The following is a 24,683-nucleotide window of genomic DNA, read 5'->3' on the forward strand; positions in this document are numbered from 1 at the left end:
TGTTCCCTCCAAACAACTCAACTATAGTTTCATATGTCCACAGAATATTTTGCCAATAGTGCTGTGGAACATCCAAGTGGACTTGTGCAAACATCAAATGTGCAGCAATCTGTCCTCCCATAAAAAACATAATTGTTTAGTGTTTTACGTATCATAGACTCGTCAACAGCGATGTTAACATGTACCAGAGATTTCTGTAAGTCTTTAGCTGACCCTCTAGGATTCTTCTTAACTTCATTGAGCATTCTGTGCTGTGCTCTTGCAGTCATCTTTGCAGGATGTCCACTCCTAGGTCCTAGGGAGAGTAGCAACAGTGCTGAACTTTCTCCATTTATAGACAATTTGTCTTACCGTGGACTAATGGACATCATGGTTTTTAGATATACTTTTGTAACCCTTTCCAGCTTTATGCAAGTCAACAATTATTAATCTTAAGGCTTCTAAGATCTCTTTTGTTTGAGGCATGGTTCACATCAGGCAATGCTTCTTGTGAATAGCAAACTCCAATTTTGTTAGTGTTTTTTTATAGGGCAAGGCAGCTCTAACCAACATCTCTAATATCGTCTCATTGATTGGACTCCAGGTTAGTTGACTCCTGACTCCAATCAGCTTTTGGAGAAGTCATTAGCCTAGGGGTTCACATACTTTTTCCAACCTTTACTGTGAATGTATGATGTATTCAATATAGACAAGAAAAATACAATTATTTGTAATTTGTGTGTTATTTAAGCACACTATGTTTGTCTATTGTTGTGACTTAGATGAAGATCAGATCAAATTTGATGATTAATTTATGCAAAAATCCAGGTAATTCCAAAGGGTTCACATACTTTTTCTTGCTTGATTATCTAAGTATTCTAAAATTCTCAAGTCTTTACTGTAAATACTACTAATACTAGAAATATGTATAATTCGTTAACACTTTATATTAAGGTACCTTAAGGGTACTTTAATGTAGTGTTACCACCAATTCTCTAATACCTATGAATTTCGTAAATTTTATTTTCCAAAAATTTCAGATTAAAAATAATTCCGTATCCCTGTAATTTCCACAAGTGTCCTGGCCAGGAATACACCTATCAGAGATTGATTGTGATGCTCCAGTGACTTAAGTGGACGAGAGAACATTGATGAAGATCAATGAAGGAAGCCGTTCACTCTCTCTCTGTCTCTCTCTCCCCATCTCTCTCTCCCCATCTCTCTCTCTCTCTCTCTCTCTCTCTCTCTCTCTCTCTCCCCATCTCTCTCTCTCTCTCTCTCTCTCTCTCTCTCTCTCTCCCCATCTCTCTCTCCCCATCTCTCTCTCTCTCTCTCTCTCTCTCTCTCTCTCTCTCTCCCCATCTCTCTCTCTCTCTCTCTCTCTCTCTCTCTCTCTCTCTCTCTCTCTGTCTCTCTCTCCCCCATCTCTCTCTCCCCATCTCTCTCTCTCTCTCTCTCTCTCTCTCTCTCTCTCTCTCTCTCTCTGTCTCTCTCTCTCCCCATCTCTCTCTCCCCATCTCTCTCTCTCTCTCTCTCTCTCTCTCCCCATCTCTCTCTCCCCATCTCTCTCTCTCCCCATCTCTCTCTCCCAATCTCTCTCTCTCTCTCTCTCTCTCTGTCTCTCTCTTCCCTCTCTCTCTCTCTCTCTCTCTCTCTCTCTCTCTCTGTCTCTCTCTCCCTCTCTCTCTCTCTCTCTCTCTCTCTCTCTCTCTCTCTCTCCCCCTATCTCTCTCTCTCTCTGTCTCTCTCTCCCCATCTCTCTCTCCCCATCTCTCTCTCTCTGTCTCTCTCTCTCTCTCCCTCTCTCTCTCAGTCTCTCCCAATCTCTGTCTTTAACTCTTCACTTCTCTGTGTACACGTCTTTCAACCCGTAAATAGCCTGCATGTCATTAGGATCAGAGTTCAGTTTGGAAACGACAACTGTTTTGGTTGTTACCTCTATCTTGGGGAGGTTTTACCGCATGTCTGGGGGAAATTAACCTCGGAAATGCTCTTGTGAACTCTTGATGATTCTTGGTGATTCTTGGTGTTTCTTGGTGTTTCTTGCCATGTAGCTTCCCTTTATACCACATTGACATCAAAGCTTATGTCTCTATAGATATATCCTGTCAATTACACACACACACACACACACACACACACACACACACACACACACACACACACACACACACACACACACACACACACACACACACACACACACACACACACACACACACCTTTTTGGACACCTCTCTTGAAAAGCACTCAGACATTGACAGTTCGGTAATCCTTGACATTCAAGCCATGCCTGATGCCTATAAGTGGGCCAAAGAGCAGAAGTTTCCAGAAACAGGTGCTGCTGGTTCCTGCTGGCTGCTGCCTGCATGCTGGCTGAGCTGAAATACTGCCAGTCCACATTCAGAACAATAACCAACGCCCTCAATCTCATCCTCCCTCATCCTCCCACTTGGCAGCTAGCCCGGCAGACTCAAACATCCCCTCTCCCCTCATCCTCCCTCCTCCCTCCACTCTCCCATCTTAACATATCCTGCTTGGTCCAGTGGACAACTTTCCATGTGGCTTCGGATGACTTTGGATACTTTTCTCTTCCCACAAACCCCAGCCCTGCCTGACTGCCAATGGAATGGTACAGACAAGATGGAGGGAGGAAGAGGGGAGAGACAAAGGGAGGAGACCTTCTCTTTCCTACTTGAATCATGACTGTGTACACTCTTAGAAGGAAGGGTTTCCAAAAGAGTTCTTCGGCTGTCCCCATAGGTTATCCTTTTTTGGTTTCAGGTAGAAGTATTTTGGGTTCCATGTAGAACCCTCTGTGTAAAGGGTTCTACATAGAACTCAAAAGGATTCTACCTGGAACCAAACGGGGTTCTTCAAAGGGTTATCCTATGGGGACAGCTGAACAACTCTTTCAGGTTCTGGATAGTTCCTTTTTTTTCTAAGAGTGTACCAGATATGCTCTATTAACAATAATAGCGACGAGAAAGAGAATGCTCCCATGTTCCCTGTGTTTTTAGCTACCATGCAAAAGCTATCATTAAAATAAAATCCCTGGCTTGGGAATGAAGGGAGAGAGGGTGAGGTGATTTGGGGTTGAGATCCAGCCTGCCTGCCCCACCCCTGGAATGAATAGCCAGGGTTCAAAGAGATCCGGTGTGGGGAGTGAGTTTTTGTGTGTGTGTGTGTGTGTGTGTGAGTGCATCAGTGCATCAGTGGGTGAGTGTGGGTGGGTGGTTGTGTGTGTGTTATGGATATGTCTGCATATGTGTGTTTGTAAGTGTTCTATTTGAGGGCAAGCAATAAAAATGTACTGTGGTTGTGTGTCTCTACTCTCTTCCTTCATTTTCTGGTGTCACATCCATACCCGGGGGGGGGGGTTTCTTTGTACTTCTGGTGGGCATTTTGTGTGGGCCTGTATTGCAACATATTAACTTAATTTTTGTGGGGGGATAAATCACTTACAGTAAGTGCTGGCAATTTTATACACACTAGCTGCCAGGAACACAGAAAAATAAAGTCGTATTTCTAACAGGCAGAGCAGCAGACGCCTTGAAAGAAAGGGAAGGCCCTTTGATCTGCTGGGATTTTAGAAATCAGCAGCATTATTCACAGTCAGGGTTACGTAACTGCAAGGAGCGGTGAGTGAACAATGAGTGCATGCCTGTCTCTCTCTCTCTCTCTCTCTCTCTCTCTCTCTCTCTCTCTCTCTCTCTCTCTCTCTCTCTCTCAGCAAGGCAATCCACCGTTTTCGCAGGAAATAAAATATTTATATTCAGATCTGTCTATACTATTAACTGTTCAATGCAATACTTTAACTTAGTTTCAGCCATTGGTGAATAAAAAAGTTTAGAAAACCCCCGAATATTCAAATATCTTGGTCTGGAAGGTCTAAAATAAGTGTGTTTCCATAAAAGGAGATCGAAGAGTCTAGGCTGGCTGTAATAGGTCATAGCTGTCCCGGGCGGGAAATGCAAGGTCGGGGGTCACCGGTGGAAAAAATCCAGTCAATTGGCTTGAGAACAATATAGGAGGAGGTAAGAAGGTTTTTCCCGAAGACAGCAGTTGTTGCAACAGCATGTTGCCTTAATGCCTGGATTCGTTTGAATCCAGGCTGCTTCCCAAATGGCACCCTATTCCCTATGTAGTGCACTACTTTGGACCAGAGCCCTATGGGCCCTGATATATATATATTTTTTAAGTAGTCCACTATATAGGGAGCAGGGTGCCATTTGGGACACAGTCCTTGGACCCTTTTTTTTTTTTTTTACTTCCTTTGACACAACCCAGACAAAACAAGGAGAGGCCAAAACAGCAAGAAGAAAAGAGAGCTGGAGGGCAAACATTTCAACATTTGCTTCATTTTGCGATGTGTGTTTACTGCTGCCGATCCCTTTTGAAATGAACAAAGTGAAGCCAAACGATTGCACCTCTTAAACCTGCTGTTGGATTTAGGAACATGTCTGTTTTCATTTTATTTTTTCAAACGAGTCTCCCTCTTGAAACACATGTCCGTTTCACTTTCATTTGCGAGCTGTCCTGCGTGACAAGTAAAAAGTGTGTGTTGAAAATGAACGTGGATTTGATACAGGGTCTTGGTGCCACATGGCATGTGTTATAATGGACACCCGAGAGGCAGGGAGCTGCAGCTTAGAAAACTATTTTGGGGGCCCGGCAGGCGAAGCTGATCTGTCTGTGCGTGTGTTTGTGTGCTTGTGATTGCGTGTATCCTTCTCTGAATGTGTGCCACTTTAAACAACGGCACTTTATATAATGTTTACATACCCTACATTACTCATCTCATATGTATATACTGTACTCTATACCATCTACTGCATCTTGCCTATGCCGTTCGGCCATCACTCATTCATATATTTTTATGTACATATTCTTATTCAATCTTATTCATATTCTTTACGCTTGTGTGTATAAGGTAGTTGTTGTGAAATTGTTAGGTTAGATTACTTGTTAGATATTACTGCATGGATGGAACTAGAAGCACAAGCATTTTGCTACACTCGCATTAACATCTGCTAACCATGTGTATGTGACAAATAACATTTGATTTGATATCTGGAGTATGTGTGTTCCTGTACACTGTGTTTGTGTGCATGTATGTCCTACTCCTCTGCATGCGACTGGGTGTCCTCTTTGTGTCTATGTGTCTATATGTATGTCTGTCTGTGTGTCTAAGTAAGGAGTGGTGAATCAGGGCTAATTTGGAGGTGTGAGTAAACTGTAGAGTCAGGCATTCCGGGGCTATAGCTAGCTGCTGCACCAAAGACTGCACAGTGAGCTGCAGACGCCCTGAGGCATGGCTGTTGAGAGAGAGAGAGTGGTGACACAATCAATGACACATCAACGTCCTGGAATGACGCCAGGATCACACTGCAGTCAGCAGGCTGCTGCTGCTCAACTTCCTGTGTTGTGCTCTCCTGGTTGAAGTTTCCTCTAGGCGCAGGTCTAGAATCAGCTTCCACTCCCCAAACCTATCCTTAACCATTAGAGGGGGAAATACCACACTGACCCAAGATCAGCATATACGTGGAAACTGCTCCAGGCGAAAAAGTCCCATGCCCCTTTGCTTTGCTTTTGTCTGGCTTACAGGGGACACTGAAGCTTCTAGATTTTACCTTATTGACACACTTTATCAGCTGATTCCAATCTGGCTGCAAATCCTGAGTAATGTCTGTTGCACAACAAAAGGCACTCCTGTCAGCCGTGGTTAGCTTTTTCTCCGCTTTCTTCTCCCTTTCTCTTGTTTAAACCTGTTTTAGCTGTCTCCTTAATTTTTCCTCCCTCGTCTCTTGCTCTCTTTTATTTCTCTCTCTCTCTCGCTCCCTTCATCTCTGCTCTCACAACTTGCTCCAGTTTTGTGATTGGACGGCGCTCCAACATCTGAGAGAAAAACATTCTGAGGCGTGGAGGCAGTGTCGTTTTTCATGTGGGGGAGAAAAAAAATGTGAATTTCACAGCCTCGATTCACTGCAATATCAGCGAGCGAGAGAGAGAGAGAGAGAGAGAGAGAGAGAGAGAGAGAGAGAGAGAGAGGGAGCAAAGGAGAGTCTGGGAGAGAGAGGGAGAGGATTTTGAAATGATTTCATCCATCATGTGAATCGTGGCCAACAAAGGATCCTGGCACCCCTTGACATCACTGTCTAAAAATAGACGTCGCCGTGGCAGCGCTGCAGGACATTAATCATGCAGTAGAAGAAGAAACAGAGGTAGTGGAGGAATAAGCCCTCCCAGCTCCCACTTCCATCTTAATTAGGTACCTCCAACACCAGAGAAGAAGAGAGGAGGAAATAATGGAGAGGTTGGATGACAGGGGGATTTACAAAGCAATTGACTAAGTTGGATGCCACGTATTAAACGATCCAATCGTCAAGAGATGGACGCTTTTTGGCATTGATGGTGGCGCAAAATGGCTTCCTCTCACTTATCGTGTTGGCGAGAGCTTGGTGTTTAGAGTATCACGTTATCCCATTTGATAAGAGAAACAGGAAAGCTGTGATACCGTCTGGGGCTGATACGAAACTGTCTTGATGGCCCTCAAGACGAGGTCATGAAGAGATAGGTGGCCGTGCACTTTGCCCGACTCTTTCTCACTAAAAATGTGTTTACCTAACCCAACAATGTCATATTGCTTATACTATTACAAGATTGAAAACATAGGACTTCTCATTCTGGTCGTTACAATTCAAGGTCCTCAAAGCGCTTCTGTGACATCCGTCTTTGTCCCTTGGAACCTAATAGGTGACACACTGCTGGAATCAGAGTAAGAATAACCACACCGCTGACAGGAACTGCATGACTCCAATGAAAATAGCCCAATCTATAAATCCCTGTTTTCCATTATTTTTTTAAAGCGGAGAGAAAAAAAAAGAAGAGAAACTGTGTTCTTGTTTTCCGAACAGTGATGACCTGATTTCACTCAGCTTGTCTGGCAGTGGTGACCATTATCCCAGCGCCCTTATCAGCTGACTCTGGATCAGATGGACAGGGATGAGGGAATCTCTTCCACGCCATCCCGCCATGGATGGGATACACAGGTCATAGGTCATTTGGATTTGTTGTCTTGTCCGCCCCTCTTTCTGGCTAAACCACTTGTTACTATAGGTCTTACACAACCATGATGGATTGTAGCCGATGCATAATGCTGCTCCGGCCATATGCCACCTACTCATTTGCAGTCACATTCATTTGTCTGAGTACATCATGTAAGAATGGATGAATCACGTGGCATAAACAGTTGGACGACTGACAAAATGCGCTTCACTGAATACTGAACCACACACAGAATGGAACTGTCTCTACTCTCTAAGTACTGAGGAGATTAATTGAATGTGTGTGTGTGTGTGTGTGTGTGTGTGTGTGTGTGTGTGTGTGTGTGTGTGTGTGTGTGTGTGTGTGTGTGTGTGTGTGTGTGTCTGTGTGTGTTCTACAGTGTACTGACAACACACATAAACAAATGAGAACAGACTTTGTCTCTGCAGTGATCCATTCCACTCACACTCATCATCCCCAGTGTACATTGCCCGACGTTGAATGTCGGAATTTCATAGATAAGATATGTATTCTTTTACTTTGCCGACTTGCATGGACAAAGGTTAATAGTTTGCAATAAAAATGATACAGAAGATAAATAAGTCCAATGGCCAGAGAGCTTTCTCTGCCCCAACGATAATGTGGAAGATTTAGACAACAGAAAAACCTAAATAGCCCCCCCCCCCCCCCCTCAAAAAATGTAATAGTCACAAACTCACACACAACCAAAATCCCTGGATCATTGGCTCAAACTGAAAAGAGGTGGGGTGGATTTCAAGGGCCTACTTTGGTTTCACAACAAAAGGTTGTGCAACGCACGTCAAACGCCAACAAGGCTGTAACACATTTACCAAAGGAGGTTCGGGGTTGGAAGTGGGCTCTCCTTTCTTAAAGGGGACGAGCCATCCGCGTGCCATGCTGTGTAGGGATATTTAATTACAAAGCAGTTCATTTCACAGACCTGAGGGAGATAATACATGCCCCCCTATCAGGAGCAAAACCCATGTGGCGCATGTGGCGCCAAAGCCGCTCTGTATTTAAAGCTTTTTCAAAGCCGAACACAACACAGAGGAACAGGAAGGATGTGAAATATCTACATTAAAGAGTCAGAATCTCAGAGATTACAACCCTTGGGGCTGGAGGGCTGGGGGGCTGGGATCCCCTTTTCAACGTTGCCAGAGAGCAGAAGACGAAAACAACGCTCTTGGACGAGACTTCCCACTCCAAATCCGAGCACCCTCTTTCTTGAAGCGGTATAAGACAAGACGGCCCCCGTCGTCCCTTTAGAAGACGACTAATCAAAGTGGTTATTTGAAAAGCAGAACATCAAGGCCAACATTAAAGCATCCACAAATTAAGAATTGATAGAAGTTGAGAAAAAAACTTGGCTCTGAAATATGGGATAGAGAAAAGTTATATTTAAAACATAATACAGAAAATTGCCTGATGGAAAATCGTCTCGCAATTTGATTAAATTGTCCTGCATAAAATATATTTCAATAGAAACTGTAAAAAGTGGTTTCAAATGCTTATTTGGGTTTTTGTTTCATTTTTTTTGCGAGGCCAAATCTCACTTAAATTGGTAACATCAGATACTAGGCATCCAACTGTTGATAGTCACTTCAATAAAACATTTCCAATGGACAATAAAAGTATGTTCCAGACCAGTCTGCTTCTCCGATATCGTCGTCTTGCCAACAAGACAATGACATATGAGCTATAGCAGAATCAATCTGGTACTTGGACAAAAAACAACAACATTGCCTTCAATAAAACAAGGTCTAGAACTGTAGAAGGTCAATTTTGTGTACTTGCTTCAATTTACCTTTCCTCCTAACCATTGTGAACACTCGCCCAGTAAGCAATTCAACATTTTCCTGCAGCAGTTAGGTCATAAACGCCCAATATGGGCCCCACTTAGCGGGTAGCTATTTCCTCCGCATGCAGATTGACGTGGCACATCCACATTGCCGGTGTTTACTTTTCGCCAGAGAGCGGTAACTAGGCAGCGGGGCCCACTTTCACGATACACACAAAGTTCACTCTCTGTGTGTCGATCGCTATATTTGGACCGTCCATAAAACCTATTTTCCAGATAAAGGCTTTGGGAGAGTCAACAGAACACGCGTTCCTTTCTTGGTGTTGGCTGCTGGGTGATTAATGGCAGCAGAAGCTTGTCTGTTTTCTGTCTAATTATAGTGAGAGCAGCTGCTGGATTTGACCCTTCCTTCTTTCCCTCTCACCTCCCCCACTCACCAGCGTTCCCCCACACACTTTTTTTTTACTGGGACAGCGAAGGACCCTGGAATGTTAGCATGCCCCCCCCCCCCCACACACACACACACATCACTAGCTTGCTTGCAGCCGTATAACACACCCGGCAAAGCACAGTGGCCCCCCACTGGATTTCCAAAATTCAAAAGTCGAGATCTTTTAAATCGCTGTTGTGGCAGGCCAGGGCCCAGACCATTGTGCATGTGCCACGACCGGCAGCCATTTGTCATGCGGGGCTGTTGGGTGACCTTTTGGGCAGAGTTTGGATTTGGATTACCTCCAGATGAGATTATGCTATCCTAGTTAGCCTAGGCAGGTCGTTTGGACACAGCGATCACTTTTAAAATGCACACGGCAAACACAACCTTAAACAACCTCTGGGCCTTACAAACAAAACATAGAAATGTTAGTGGCACTTGTTAGCGATTTGTTTGCGTAGCCACGCGGGGATGGGAGAAGCAGCACAGTAAGGGCGCTAAGGTTGAACTGAAAGAACGTTGGCCGTCCGACGCGTCCGTCCTTTCAGACAAGCCCAGACATTTCAGGTCTAAAAATACATGGGTGAACGTTTTAAGGGAATTTGTGGGAGACTTATAAGCAGCAGAGGCTCATATAACCTCCAGAGACAAACATTGACATGGCAATGGTTAAAAATTAGTTACTATAAAAGTGTTAAAAGGGAGGATACAGTCTGCTGCTCTGTTTGGAATTGCTCCAGATTAACTAGGCCTACTACTGTAGGCTACATGGAATGATGAACACCCTCAAAGTCATTTTGAAACTGTTTTGTGGAACAGCTTTGGCTTTTAGTTTGATATTACATTTGTGTCATTCAAAACCAAATCGTGGATGTAAAATACATGTAGTTATATTCCTCCAAAACACCCACCATTCCCTAGGTCTCATTCAATTGAATGTAGGCCATGCGATTTTCATTTATGTTGTTATTTGATAACTCCCACAGGATCTATGTTGAAAGCTGTGTGGTACAGATCAAAAAAGTTTAGGCTTCTGAGGCTATTTTAATACAGAGCTAGGTAACATTCATTCAACAAACCTGTATTGGAAAGTTCACTGTTGCAAATTCCACATGGCCGACCCTGTGCGCACACTCCTTGTGTGTTTATTATCATACGGCCTTCCAACTTCATCTACTGTTTCCTTCACAGGAACCATCATGTATTTTGGAGTCAGGAAGAGTAGGGGAGGCTGATTGGTGTGTGGGGGGGGGGGGGGGGGGGCAGCTGAGCAAACAAAGGGAGTGAGAGAGGAGGGAAAAGTCTTAAATTCTTTCCGAGTGTGCCCCGTAATTTGAGCAAACCTATTAATCTCGGACGACTGGCTCCTTTTTCGCCCTCAGGGTGTTGAGTTTCGGTGACAGATGAAAAGGAATGAACTGGCACGGCTGGAATTCGAGCAGAGAGCTGAGCGCCAGCCAGCGTTGCAGATGAGCTGGCACCAATGTAACAGAAAGCCCGGGTCAGGTACGAACCGTCTGCTCCCCTCCCTCCCTAGACATCAAATGAATCAACATCGATCCACACAAAATGGAACCTGACAAATCGGCTGCGGCCAAGTCTGTGTAGGTCTACTGTGAAATAGCTACAGTGCACATTGGGTGAATCACTGCATCAGTCATTTTATTACATGAGCCTAAAGTGCCCGCCACAACATTGGGGGGGAAAGTGAGAACATACAAAATAAGTGCAAATATTTTTTAGCAATGTAGGCCTAGCCTACTCATTATCAGTGAATGATTTCCATTTACTGACCAATACAATTTAATTCTACAAAAACAACAGTGGGCTAATGTTTGATTTATGTTGAATTTGCTAAGTCTCTTAAAAATGACCTGAATTGAAAGTACAGCTGCAACGTGTGCCATGTAGGACTATATCTAGACCTATTTCCTTCCAAAATAGAGCTTGCTCGCTTGTAGTCTATAAAAACTAGAAATTAGTTTACCTGTGGTAAATTCAGCCATCCCTATGTGGAAAGAATATGGTTTTGGGATAAACGCAGAAAATAAAGGGCCCAGGCTATCGCAGGCGTAAAGTATCTTATACGTTTTGTTCTATGAGAAATTATATTAACTGATGAAGATTATCTCATAGAACAAAATGTATACAAATCTCCTAAACCTGTGTTTACCACAGACCTTATTTTTGGCGTTTATCCAAAAACTCTACAAAAACTCCATTCTTTTCCCTAATGACGGTGTCCAACGAACCATGGCGGAGTTAGTGCCTATAAAAGAACGGCACTACTATTGCTCTCTATACCAACCTTGGACCGTGTTGTCGTCAAACTGGGTCAGTAAAGGGTTAAGTCTGGATTTGGCCGCTCCCCTGAATGGTGGGTGAATGCGAGGCGAGGCCGCAGAAAAACACAAGCCTTCCATTCATCTCGTCACCGTGTGACCAACCTTGAACAGTGGAAGGCGTGTTATTGCACCGGAGGTCCCGGGCAGGCAGCAGCAAAGATGAGAGGGGGACGGAGGGGGGGACAGACGGTGACTCAGGAATTCCACTGAGGCGTGCACATGACCAAGCACCTCTTTTATGCCCTCTTTTGTGGAGGATGATATTCCTGAGGACTACAATGCAGCCATTGACTCTATGGGGTTCTGATGGCGAACCATGTCAAACGCCTGTGTGTGTTTTGTTCATGTGTGCACTGTAGCCTAGAGAGGGGAGGATTATATATTCATTTTCAGATAGTTGCCAGTAAACAATTGATCCAGAGGGGAAATGAACAAAAATCAGCATCTACAAATAATGCATTGTTGTTTATGCTGTTGGGTTACTAGGGAGAAATCTAGGTTATCACCAAATGAAATATGTATGCAGTCGACATTGGCTGTGGCTTGCAGATGAATAAGAGATTATCTCCAAAACTGGTTAACCCGGCTCGAATGGAAGAATCCCTCTCACACAGTGCACGCTACGTTTGCTTCTACAGTAGCCTCAACGAATGTCGTCAAACTATTCCTCTGGATTGCATTCATACTTCTTGACAAGCATGCAGCGTTGAGTCGAGGAAAAAGCCAATACCTCCAATCAAAGCTCGCATGTGCTGAGCTCACAAGTAGTCACATGACGTAATCATTCGTGACTTCACATCCTTACTATGTTTTGTTTTGTATTAGGGCGTGGATGCAATGTGTCAAAGGCAATGGCCCTGGGGGCGAAGTAACAAGAGAATAGATCTGAAAGAGATTTAACTGAATATTGTGTCGATCTTATTGATCAACATGACTCCCGTACATTTTAGCTCCATCGCTAGCTTTGAACACGAAACAACTCCCTACATTCAGGCTGACTTAGCAAGAGATAATGCACAGTAGAGGCCGTTTCAATTGTGCAGAATCACTCTACAATCAACATCCCCAATAAACAGTGGTGTGGAATTACCTTAGTGAATGGATTAAATTAACATTTAAGCCCTTTTGGGTTAACCGTACCTGTACTTATTAGTATGACATACTAAGAATACTTTTGTTTTTACCAGCATAGGAGACATGCGGTAGATTTGACTAACTTAGTGGTCATTAAATGTACAATAGCCTCATAACTGCTGCAAGCAAAGTAAATCACGAGTATTAAAACCAACTGAGGAATTTTTCATGCTGGCATATTCAACAGTATGTTTACTGCTGTATAGAAAATCTCCCGACTTCTTTTCCTCCCTCTACTCCCTCGCTTTGCTACCCCACCCCCCAATCCTCCCCGGGTCCCATTTTGTTCTTGTCAAAGGTATTGCATCACTGCCCATGAGTGATTCATAATCGGGACATGTCTCTCTCTCTCTCCCTCTCTCCTCCTATGGCTTCACTCATTACTAATTGCAGGGAAATAAGCAAACCAGACACTAGTTATTATTACAAGGTCAGAAATTGTATTTGGCAAGTTTTTTTTTAAACAAGTGCATACAAGTACAGCTAGAAGCAATTCAGTTTGCCAAGTGCTCGTAGAGTCATATTAGTTAGTCACATTCTATGTTTAACAGGGACTGCCACCAGAACTAAAAGTACATCGAAAAAAAGGGGGAGGAGGAAAGTAGTCTGTTATGATGAGTACATACCTTTATCTTCAAAAAAAAAAAATATATAGAAACACAATGTATTGAAAAACAAAAACAAAATAATCAAAAAAAAAAATTATACAGCCATGTTTACGAAGCATACAACTTCCCTTGTGACCAATATGTACACGTCCATCAGTTTCTCTTGGATGGTATGCATGGTACGAGGATTTATATTCAGTTGTAATGGTGTACATGTTGGTTTTTCTTTGTTGTTGTGGTAGTAAAAAAAAAAAAAACGCTGGTAAAATCAAGGGTCTCTCTCCTTTTTTACTTTCACGTCCCCTGCCAAGATGGTGGCTATTTCACCCTGCATGAAGGCCCATGGTACGTTGGAGCCCACCAGTGGGCATTTCTCCCCACTGGGGCAGTACACCTCTCCCGTGGCCCCCTGCTGTTTGATACTCTCCCGGGAGCAGGGGAAGCAGAACTTGTGCGAGGGCACAGACGGACACTGGACAAAGTGTGTGTCCTCCAGCCTCTCGTGGCACAGGGTGCAGCACAGTGGCACGCTGCCCGGCACCGACGAGTCTGGAATGCTCTGCGGCGGCGCCCCGTGAGGGTCCATGCCCTGCGAATGGGCCGTGGCCACCACCTCCCTCTGGGTCAGCCGCCGCTGGCCTGCAGAGGACGGGGACAGTGGGCTCCCGCTGTTGCGCCGGCCTGCTGCCGTGGTGGAGTGCACCTGGTTGGCGTCCTTGGGCGAGCCAGTGTTGCCGGCATTGTCAGCGGCGAGGATGAGTGCTGCCATGGGCGACTGGCCGTTCTGTGCCGTGGCCGCCTCCGGTGGGGTGGTGCGACTGTGGGGGGAGATGGTGGAGGGTGGAGCGGCAGAGAAGCCTGGCAGGGAGGCCGGGGGCATCTTGAGGACCTCTGAGGGAGACGGCAACCAAGGCTGGCCCTCGCCGCCATTCATCTTGGGGGTGGAGCCCTCGCCGTCGGGCTCGGGGGAGGCTTTCCTCTTCATGCTCCGCGGGTGCTTCCCTCTGTCTGTTGGAGAAGGAGGGGTAGGGGGTAGAGAGAGAGAGGAGTTAAGGGTTAACAAACATTCCAACCACCACAGCAGCAAATGTGCATGCACTGTACATTAAATGAAAAATCTCAGAAAGTTATGTTATTTCATATGTAAAACAAAACAAGTTGTCTAGTTGGAAGCCTGCTGGGGATCTGACTAGGGGAAATGTAAACATGCATAAACAACCATTCAACTGAAAACCCACGTCAACACAGTGGGAAAGTAGCTGACTAAGAACACTGCCAGTTCCTGTTTTAGTCTTCCAAATGAATGTATTCCTGTGTGAAAAAATATATACAATCCTACCTGGTTTTGAAGAAGTTGCACTTGTCTCATATCCCATGACGCGCTGCATCGCCGCGTGGTCTTTCTTGAACCTGCTGTCGAATGTGTGGAGAGCCATCAAATCCCTCACTGTTTTGCCCTTGCCCATCCACTCCTCCGCCCGCTTGTGGCTCTCAGACATGTCCGACATGCTATCCGGTCTATGCTTGTCTTTCATATCCTCCCCGCGCTTGCCGTGGTCGCCTTGACCAGGAACATTCAACGCGCCCGGCATACCCATTTGAGCTGGCCGACCATTGAGTGTGTGTACTGGACCCATGTTTCCGTTCACTAAAGGCACCAGATTGGGAGGAACCGTGCTAGTCCTGCGAGGGTTGGGGCTCTGGCGGTTCAGCTCCGGTGGGTCGTCAGGTTTTGGAAATCCATTTGGCACAGGGATGCCGTTAACTTGCCTCCCGGGTTGGTACTCCGGTCCCAACCTTGGCGGTCGGTCAGAGAGGGGATAGCGATCCAGAGGCTGAGGCGGACGCGAGCCGGGGTCTCCAGCCGAATGGTTGTGGGACTGAATTTCCTTCCCCGAGTGCTGAGGTTTGCCTGGACCCGGAGATCGCCCGTCCTGGAATCCATGAGCCCTCTTCAGCTGTCGGGCAGTCTCAATTACAAACTCAATCCGGTCGGCTCCCTCGTAGTTGACACATCCCCTGCAAACGGGTTCGGTAAAATCCCAGATCATCGCCCATGGCATGCGGGGCAAGTCACACAAATAACATGACTGCCTCCTCGAAGCAGCTACAGCCGCGGACGACATAGTTTTCGTGAAAAGTGGATACCAAATTCTCCAAATCTCCCTGTGATTCGTTTTATTCTGCAGAAAAAAAAGGAATCGCGAATAATTGTGTATTTTCCCTCTAGCCAAGCAGCCTTAAAACAGCCAAGTTACACTGAGAAGTTCATTTCAGTTGTGTACTTTACTACGGCGCGCCTCTATCTATCTCGCACTACAACTCACAGCTCGAACTCAATGTAGGGCGGTGACGTCACCGACGACACACCACGAGTGCCTCCAGCAGCTCCAATTCTATTTACTTGATTCCTCGACAGCCCCTCCAGCGCATGCTCACCTTTTTTTCTCCCTCTATCCGTAGGCCCCACCACTTGTACAAGGAGTTAAACTGCCAGCAAGCCCTAAAGAGAAACTGGTTAGATGCAGTTGAGCCCTGCTGCTAAAAGTAGTTATTTAACGTCAAGGTAAATTGTATCAGATGTTGATGATAGGCTTCTGATTACTGAGAATCAACATCCAAAGATTTCAAAGCAACAATTATTGCGGCTCCTAAATTGTCTCACGAATATATAATGCCTTTGCATGCAACTCAACAAGTGGCGTCACCTATCTTGCGCCTTTAGTTAGCCTATGCATGCTCTCCCGGGCTGGCACTAGAGCCCTATTTAGCAAATCCTCATTCCAGTCACACTGCCAGCACAACGTCACGAGGCAGATAGCTTTCACCCAACCATATAATTCGACTCTGTGTTACTATGGCAGATTATACCCCCTTCCCTTCGTCCTTTTAAAATGGGATAGCCTCTTTCCAATTCATAGTTTACGAGTTCAGCCTTGCACACTCGGCTTATTTAGACATAAAAAATAGATTAGAATAGTTGCATGATGAAAACTAACGTCGAAATGTTTATCATTTTAGAAATATCCGTGATCAACTGTGTTTGGGCTACTTTGTCAATCGCTTGTTATACACACGCCCCTTATTCGAAGCAACAATGTATCACATAACGAGGTAGTTGATACCTTGTTGCAGTCATACTATGACGTGGCGCGTGCCTGCAACATTGTTGTATTTCGACATTTGAGAATATAGCGCCTAACCACCGTTTGATAGCGATGTTCTCCGTCGTTATCACAAAGAGCGACTGTGAATTCCCTCATCGTCCAAATATTGGATGAAGTTCAGCATGACTAACTCACACCAATCGACGCCTCGTGATTCAGTAAACTCGACAACTCACAGCCTGTCTGACTGGCGAATACGGAAACCCCCAGATCAAAGTCACAAAGTCGTTTGCACTTTTTTCAATTACAGCTCCTTCAATTCTTAAGTCTAGAGGCTATTCGTGTGGATAGTTCATTAACTTTGATAATAACTCCACATAGCCTGAATGTCACTCCGGTCTGGTCTTGTTAGACTGTGAGGAAGGTCAACAAAATTGCCTTAGGCCTAATAAAAAAAGTGTTGATATTGCATGAACGGTGTTTGTAGCCACTGTAAGATTTGTAAGATTTGACAAAAAACGATGTCTTCATTGCCAACCGACCGAGGAGTTTTCCGTAATTTACCTTCTCTATTTGTTAGGGTTAGCCACACAATTGTAGAGTGTGAGGCAATACCGCTTAGGAGACCTGCGGATACAAAGCAGTTTTTTTTTGCAAGCATGTAGCCTACTTTATGATGACGTTCCAAACAGGAAGTGGTTTTTAGTCACGTACTCGCCTCTTAACTCGCCCATCCGTGGAAAAACAAACTACCCATCCTGGCTCGCTGCCAAAGATCACAGACATGAGGGGTAGGACGAGCGAGTCACAGCAAGCTAAAGCCAAATACCAAAGGAAATGGTTTCTGAAAGAAAGCATGCTCTTTGTTAAATAGACAGTCGCCTAAATGTGATGAATAGTTTCATTTTTGGCTACACCTATTTGTTTCTAATAGGCTAGACATGGGAAATGGCAGCTATTCATTGTATAGTGGGCTCCTGAGTGGTGCAGCGGTCTAGGCTACCTAGACTTTTTCAATCCAAAATGATTAACTGGAATTAATCAATAAACACAAACGCTGACAGAGACTGAGTACATTTTTAATTGGATCTACAGTTGCATATGACATGACTACATGATGCATACCTGCATAAAGTAAGCTCAGCCCTGTGAGTTGTATTGTCCAATCATGTTACTTTCTCTGTGTGTACAAAACCCCACTGTGCAACTGACTAAATATACCCTTTCCCTTCCCTTGAAAATATAATTCATATGAACAAGGCCAGAAATTTTTCTCAGGATAAAACAAACAAACATGTGACCTGATTAGAAAAACTCTGGTCCCATCATAGCCCATATCCAATCATTTTACAACAGAGTAATCATAACATCTAAGGTCCAGCATTTTAGCTGGTTAGGTTGGTTACCAGATCAGGAAAAACTACAGACCCCAGAATTTTGGGGACTCCTGGACCTGTGGTGCCACCTCTACTCTGTAATACTACTAGCCACTTAGCAATTGTATGAAGTTGGCTTTAGCTATCCCAGTGGTGGAAAAAGTACCACATTGTCATACTTGAGTAAAAGTAAAGATACTTTAATAGAAAATGACTCAAGTAAAAGTGGAAGTCATCCAGTAAAATATTACTTGAGTAAAACTTTTAAAGTATTTGTTTATAAATATACTTAAGTATGACAAGTAAATGTTATTGCTAAAATATACTTAAGTATCAAAAGTAAAAGTATAAATCATTTCAAATTCATTATATAAAGCAAATGAGACAAATAAAGCAAATGAAATTTTTAAAATGTATGGATAGCCAGGGGCACACTCCAACACTCAGACATAATTTACAAATGAAGTAGATCAGAGGCAGTAGAGATGTTCTACAGGGATGTTCTCTTGATAAGTGTGTGAATTGGACCATTTTAAGCATTCAAAATGTAAAGTGTACTTTTGAATGTGAGGGAATATGAATGGAGTAAAAAGTACATTATTTTCTTTAGGAATGTAGAGAAGTAAAAGTTGTCAAAAATATAAATAGTAAAGTACAGATACCCCCCAAAACGACTTAAGTAGTACTTTAAAGTATTTTTACTTAAGTACTTTACACCACTGAGCTATCCCAACCAGGTTGCCAATCTCCGGGCTATCAATCAATTTAACAGTAGCTATCTTGTCTAACTATCTTAGCTGGCATAACTACTTGCATGTTTGTTAAGAAAGCAATAACTAAATGTGGAATAATACTCACGAAAAATAAACATATTTGAACATCAAATTAAGCATAATGATTATGGCTCTAGATTGCAGAGAAAAGCTGTTTCAGGTGTTTGAAAAATGCTAAATTATCAAATTTACGGATAGCCCTTCTCCGGACCATACCCCAGCCATCCTCGTGTACTTTATGCCACCTCAGATTTTTTGGGGTGCATGACGCCCCTGAATGTAAACAAACTAGCTGTGGAATGATGACTGGCCAACAGGAGAGCAGTGAACCACTGACAATGACTCAGCATTAACAGTAGCAACACAGTCATCTCTTACTCAATGGTTTGTATGACTGTATCACGTAGGTGTGGATCTGCATCGACCAGACAGCTGACTTGATGTGGCCGTGGCCCATCTTGTCTCGTCCTTCTCTCTTGGCTGCAACACACATGCCCTGTCTCGCTCGCCCAGTCAGCTGTGTGGAGAGAGAATGAAAGAGGGAGAGAGAGACACAAGGGGGGTCACGTAGGCTACTGTAGGTGCACCAGTGAACAATGTGTCCTATTTCTCTGCAGCCTAAGGCAGAAGAGGCAAATGAGCACTGAGCAGTAATAGCAGTGTGGGCTATTTGCATCCAGGACAATGTGCCCATGTGAACGGTGTATAAGCAAATCCCATGCGATGGCTGGGAGAGATACTGTAGTTATTAAAATAGAAAGGAAAAGTTTTGACCCAAAATAAGAATGTACTTGGAGGTCAGATAGGTTGGATGTGGTGCAGTTTGCATTGTGATTTGTACGTTTGAGTATGTATTTAATAATAGAGCACACACACACAATATGAGTGTGCACATGCGCACGTGTATCTAGACTCTAACAAAATACATACTCAAGCTAACACAATATTGTGTCTCATCATCATGGCTGCCATTCAGCTTAGACATTACCCCGCTACCATGCCAAGACATCTACAGAGCAGCAAGGTAACCCTCATTTCAATTAAGGCTCTTTAGTAAGCTGGTTAATTAGAGTTGGAACATCACTTACGCTGGTGGCCTTGTCTTGAGCTGGGCCGGCGTGAAGACAAACATTCCCCCTTATGCGGTGTGATTACAGTTTACACACACATACTCAAAGTCAGACACAAACACAAAGTAACAGACACATGCACACACACACACACACGCATAACAATCCACTTGAGCATCAATTGTGGCTTGTCACGAAGGTTGGAAGACCTTAAGACCTGCTGATGGGATGGGGAGGGAGGGAGGGATGAAGGAGGGGGGTGAGGGCACTCTGGTGGCTTATGTGGCACGCTGGTATCGCTCAGCGTCCCCAGGTGCTCCGACTTGGTGGCAGCTTGAACAGCGGCTAACACACAAACACAGAGGACTTACATGTCACGCAATCAGAGGTTGCCACAGTGTCTTGACATGAGCCTGCTATTATTACTTTTACTCTTCCTTCTTAATGGTTCGAGGAAGAGAGTGGCAAGAGTGGTTAAAGAGAAATTAGGGTAACTTAAAGCTACCGTTATAATATTTGATTTTTAACTAATATCTTACTGTATGTCTTTTTTATGTGTTGTTTTTGGCAACATCTCAGGATCATTATGACATATGATACTAAGACATTATTCATCGGTTGCACATCCGTCACTTGCATCGTTGCCATTCTTATCAATGTTTTACAGATGCCGCGGCATATTAATGTCTGACTAATGGTTAGTCATGTCTTTCTGAACAGGGGCCTAATGACTGTTTCGTCAATGTTACACTATAGTGGCTTGGAAATACGATGACATTGCTAAAGTAGACAAATAATTAGTAGAAAACAACTTTGCCATCATTATGATGTTGTCAAGTTGACTTGTTCGTTAAAAATAGATAGCAATGCTAACATTAGCTAGCTAAAATGTCGGTGCTCTCCTCTCAGTCTTAGCTAGCCAAAGTTATACTGTATCTAAAGTAAATCTGCCAATGTCACAATGATGACAAAAGCTTGTCCTACTAAGTCTTTGCCTCCTTTTGAAATGTCATGGGGTTACCAAGCCACAGTAATGTACTTTAGATTAAATCTTCATCAGCATTCAATGAGACTGCAATGAGTAGAACACTCAGCTGGGCATCAATCCTAAAACGAACGTTCAAATCAATATTGTGATGAAACGTGCAACCCATGAATAAGAGTGTCATATGACAAGTCCTACCGTGCATTATGACCATGTCATAAATGCATTATACCTGCTGGCTTAAAGTCAAGTGTCAGTTATTTCAAGTCAGCCATTCCTTGCCTGCATGACTTTTGGTCCCTTGAAAAGTTTCCCAGTTGGTTGGATTTAGTCAGATGTGATATTTGCAGACATGGCCTCATGGCGAGGAAGAGGGTCAAAGGAGTCAGTTTATTCAGCTTAGCTGTTTCACATGGGAGGAAGTCTGCTCGATGGGAAAGAAACCCAGGAAAAGCAGACTGGAGAAGGTGACATTGAGGTCACACTGTAGCACTGTGTCCAGCTTTTTTCAGATGGACTCCTGGCCATTGGCAAAAGTATCCAATGATGGCAAAAACAAATAAAGACAATAACTGAACCACATGACTCCATGCATTTGCTTGCCAAAGCTAGGGAGGGAGGATATGTTTGATTAAAAAAATAATGAATCTTATCAATTTGCCCTTGACCAGGAATGTTTACGGTTCGGCAAACCCCCCTTATGACTCAGTCAATGGACTTTTGTTCCTCTGTAATCTGTCAGTAGACAGACTCGGTAACTAGGTGGTTATATGCGCAAGCCTTCCAGTATGTGACTGAGGCAAATTAACAGCATGGAAGTCGTTTAATAATTGAACAAATGCCTTTGTAGTGGCTTCTCTTTGATGTGTTTAAGCCTTTCAATTTTTAAACAGTACTTTTCGTGAATTAAGCATTACTGTACACAGCACACGTACTTTGAAGTTATGAGCGCATGCTGCTGCATGTTGCTCTCGAGAGCAAAAAGAAAACAAATGGCCTTTTACTTTTGCCTCTGTCGGGAAGCAACTGACAGAGTTCCAAATAAATAGCTGTTTGGCTCCCAATGCTTATAAATGATTAGCTTTATAGTACCAAAGGGAATTTCCTTTCCAAGGTAATTGATTTAATGTGTGCATTTAATTGACATGCATTCTAAAAAATTTGTAGTATTTTTGTCAGAGGACGACTTAGGTAGTTGCCAAGAAAGTGTAGGCTTACAGTGGCGCCTAACCTCCCATTTAGGGGAATTCATCTTGTGGGCTGAGGTTGTTGCAACATGGCCCTATTCCTATGGTATTAACTGAAAACCATTAGCTAGTTATAGACCTAATGGACTTATTTTAGAGTGGGGTCGATGACATTGTGTTGTTACTAAGCTTGGAGCACTGACCTATCACTATTGGCTATTTTGCTTAGTCACAGTTGGTTCTGACAGGCACAAAATCCACATGCTGTGTAAACTCATCCGAAAAACATTATTAAAAAAAGATGTACAAAAGATGACTTATTCCCGATTCCCTGAAATCACACTTTAGTTTATCGTCATCAACATTTGACTTTAAATGTGGCGCAATGGAAGGGAAAACAAATCATCACCATCATCATTATACTTATATACTGTACTCTATATCATCTACTGCATCCTTATGTAATACATGTATCACTAGCCACTTTAACTATGCCACTTTGTTTACATACTCATCTCATATGTATATACTGCACTCAATACCATCTACTGTATCTTGCCTATGCCGCTCTGTACCATCACTCATTCATATATCTTTATGTACATATTCTTTATCCCCTTACACTTGTGTCTATAAGGTAGTAGTTTTGGAATTGTTAGCTAGATTACTTGTTGGTTATTACTGCATTGTCGGAACTAGAAGCACAAGCATTTCGCTACACTCGCACTAACATCTGCTAACCATGTGTATGTGACAAATAAAATTTGATTTGATTTGATTTGACTTTCATGTTTTTATTGTCAGTGCAGGAAGGAAAGGGTTACTATGGAGATCACTCCTATCAGGATATTCTAAGTAATGAACCATTTCCTGTTTACAGACGTGTTTTTTTCTCTCGTCTTAATCATCCGAGCTTGACACAATCTAAGCCCTTGCCTTACATAGAAAACATATCCCACATTTAAAGCCCTCTTCACTGCTCCCCTAAATAGCACTTAAAGCTGGGTTACAGTGTGCACACAGACGTGAATAAATAGTGTGGTCTACGCTTCAGACAACTGCCCACAGCTCGCTGAGTGTGCATGCACTAAATCGCCAAATCACTTCCTGCTTTGCTGCAATGAATCCACTCTCTGACCCTGACAGCCTGTTATGGTTCGAACGGCTGAGGCATATGCCACTTAAAGAGATGAAGAAGGAAAATGTACTACCCTATTGATTGTCCACAATGCTTCTTTGGCAGATCAATAAGCAGAGGTAACAAATGCTGATTGAAAAAAGAACAACACATTGGGTGCTGCAGCATTGACATTGCAGCTTTCTTAAAGCGGCGACAGTCTCGAGAAGCGGCGTTGACTGCAGTGCTTTGATCTTTGATGCAGTGTTGCAGTATGGAGTGATGCAATATCCTGGAAATGTCACAGCACGAGCACTTTATTGTATAGGAAGGGGTGTGATGTTTTTGCATCACTTTCACAAAAGCAGGGTTTGCGTTCAAGTCAACGCTTGGAAACTGCATAGGCATTTGGTGCAGATCTAGTAGTCTAGTCCTTACAAGTGCAGCTAGTCAGACTACAGAGAAAGATGCCATTTTAGGCGCTCAGGCTTACCCTCAATATAGCGACTGACGACACTGTTTATAAAATGGAAGGCCAACTCAAATAAAATGGCGCGTTTGGAGAGAGAGGGGAAAAACACTTTTGGACGGTGTGCATCTGGAAACGGAGGCGAGGCGGTGATGTCACAGGGGCAAAGTGAGGAGACAAGAGAAAAACAAGGCTTTCTTTTTCCCCTCTCTCGCTCGCTCGCTCTCTCCCTCGCTCCCTCCCTCACCCCACCCTAATCCTCTTTGCAGGCCTGGAGGGAAAAGGTGGCGGGCTGCCAAGGCAAAGGCTGCTGGGAAAACGCAGAGGCTGCCAAGCGGGGCCCTGTCACCGGCGTTAGAAGCACACATCTTTGTTCTCTGAGACCTGGTGTTCTGCCAAGGGCCTCATTTCAGCCAGGCATTATGGTTGCCCTGGATCGAAGCCAAACTACTGAGAGCTTACTCCCTTCTCCCTCCCTCCCTTTTTTCTCTATACCCTCTCTCTTTTTCCATTCCTCCCACTCTCTCTATCACACACATACACACACACACACAAACACCCATCGCTAGGCTCTTATTCATCCCTGTATCCCTCGACTAGGGCTTCCTGCCAAACATTCATCAGTTGCCATGGCAGCAGGAGAGAGAGAGGGAGAGGAGTGGAACATCAGAGCGAATAATAATGAGTCACTCCTGGAGCCAGATGTGCCACATCTGCAAAGCCGCCACACTAAGGGGGAGGGAGTTTGGGGAGGATGGGCGGAGAGCACTAGCAGTTAAGCAGGATGGGTGAGAGAAGGAACGGGGGACGTGGGGCATTTAATAAAATAATAGTCTGCATTCACTAATATACTGTAAGGGAACATTTAGAAAAATAGCAAACAACCGAGCCCATGATCGCATGCTCTTCACAAGCATGTGGGGAAATTGCTCGAATCTCCCCCGCAATTTCTCCAGTGTGGGAAAATATGGAGAGCAAAATTGCAAAGCTGTTGAGGACACACATTCCTAAGAGGATAGAAGAGTGAAATCATATGATATGCAAACTGAGAAGCTACACTAGTGGACACCAGCAAAAACAAGGCTTTAATTTATTTGGAAAAAAGAAGATCCAAAGATCATGCTAGCCAACGTTCCTCAACTCGACAGTACCTCAACCAAAACAAATGAATATTAGGCCATTGCACATTTCTCCTGATGGAGAAAGGCAAGCAAAACCCAAAAGAGACCATGTT

General features: G+C 43.9%; 1 protein-coding gene and 1 long non-coding RNA gene across 2 annotated transcripts; both read right to left on the reverse strand.

The window, feature by feature from the left end:
- Positions 1-13,174: 13,174 nt before the first annotated feature.
- Positions 13,175-16,085, reverse strand: LOC115142631 (interferon regulatory factor 2-binding protein 2-B-like). The gene is made up of 2 exons (XM_029682231.2): positions 14,705-16,085; positions 13,175-14,373 (listed from the first exon to the last, which is right to left on the reverse strand). The coding sequence occupies exons 1-2, from the start codon at positions 15,489-15,491 to the stop codon at positions 13,634-13,636; spliced, it is 1,527 nt and encodes a 508-aa protein (XP_029538091.1). The 5' UTR covers positions 15,492-16,085; the 3' UTR covers positions 13,175-13,633.
- A 1,452-nt stretch (positions 16,086-17,537) lies between these two features.
- LOC135560189 (uncharacterized) lies at positions 17,538-24,632 on the reverse strand. Its single transcript, XR_010458756.1, has 2 exons — positions 19,710-24,632; positions 17,538-19,138 (listed from the first exon to the last, which is right to left on the reverse strand). It is a non-coding gene; the product is annotated as an uncharacterized LOC135560189 (long non-coding RNA).
- Between the last annotated feature and the right edge of the window lie 51 nt (positions 24,633-24,683).

Source organism: Oncorhynchus nerka, linkage group LG15 (assembly GCF_034236695.1).
Source record: "Oncorhynchus nerka isolate Pitt River linkage group LG15, Oner_Uvic_2.0, whole genome shotgun sequence".
In the NCBI taxonomy this organism is placed as follows: Eukaryota; Metazoa; Chordata; class Actinopteri; order Salmoniformes; family Salmonidae; genus Oncorhynchus; species Oncorhynchus nerka.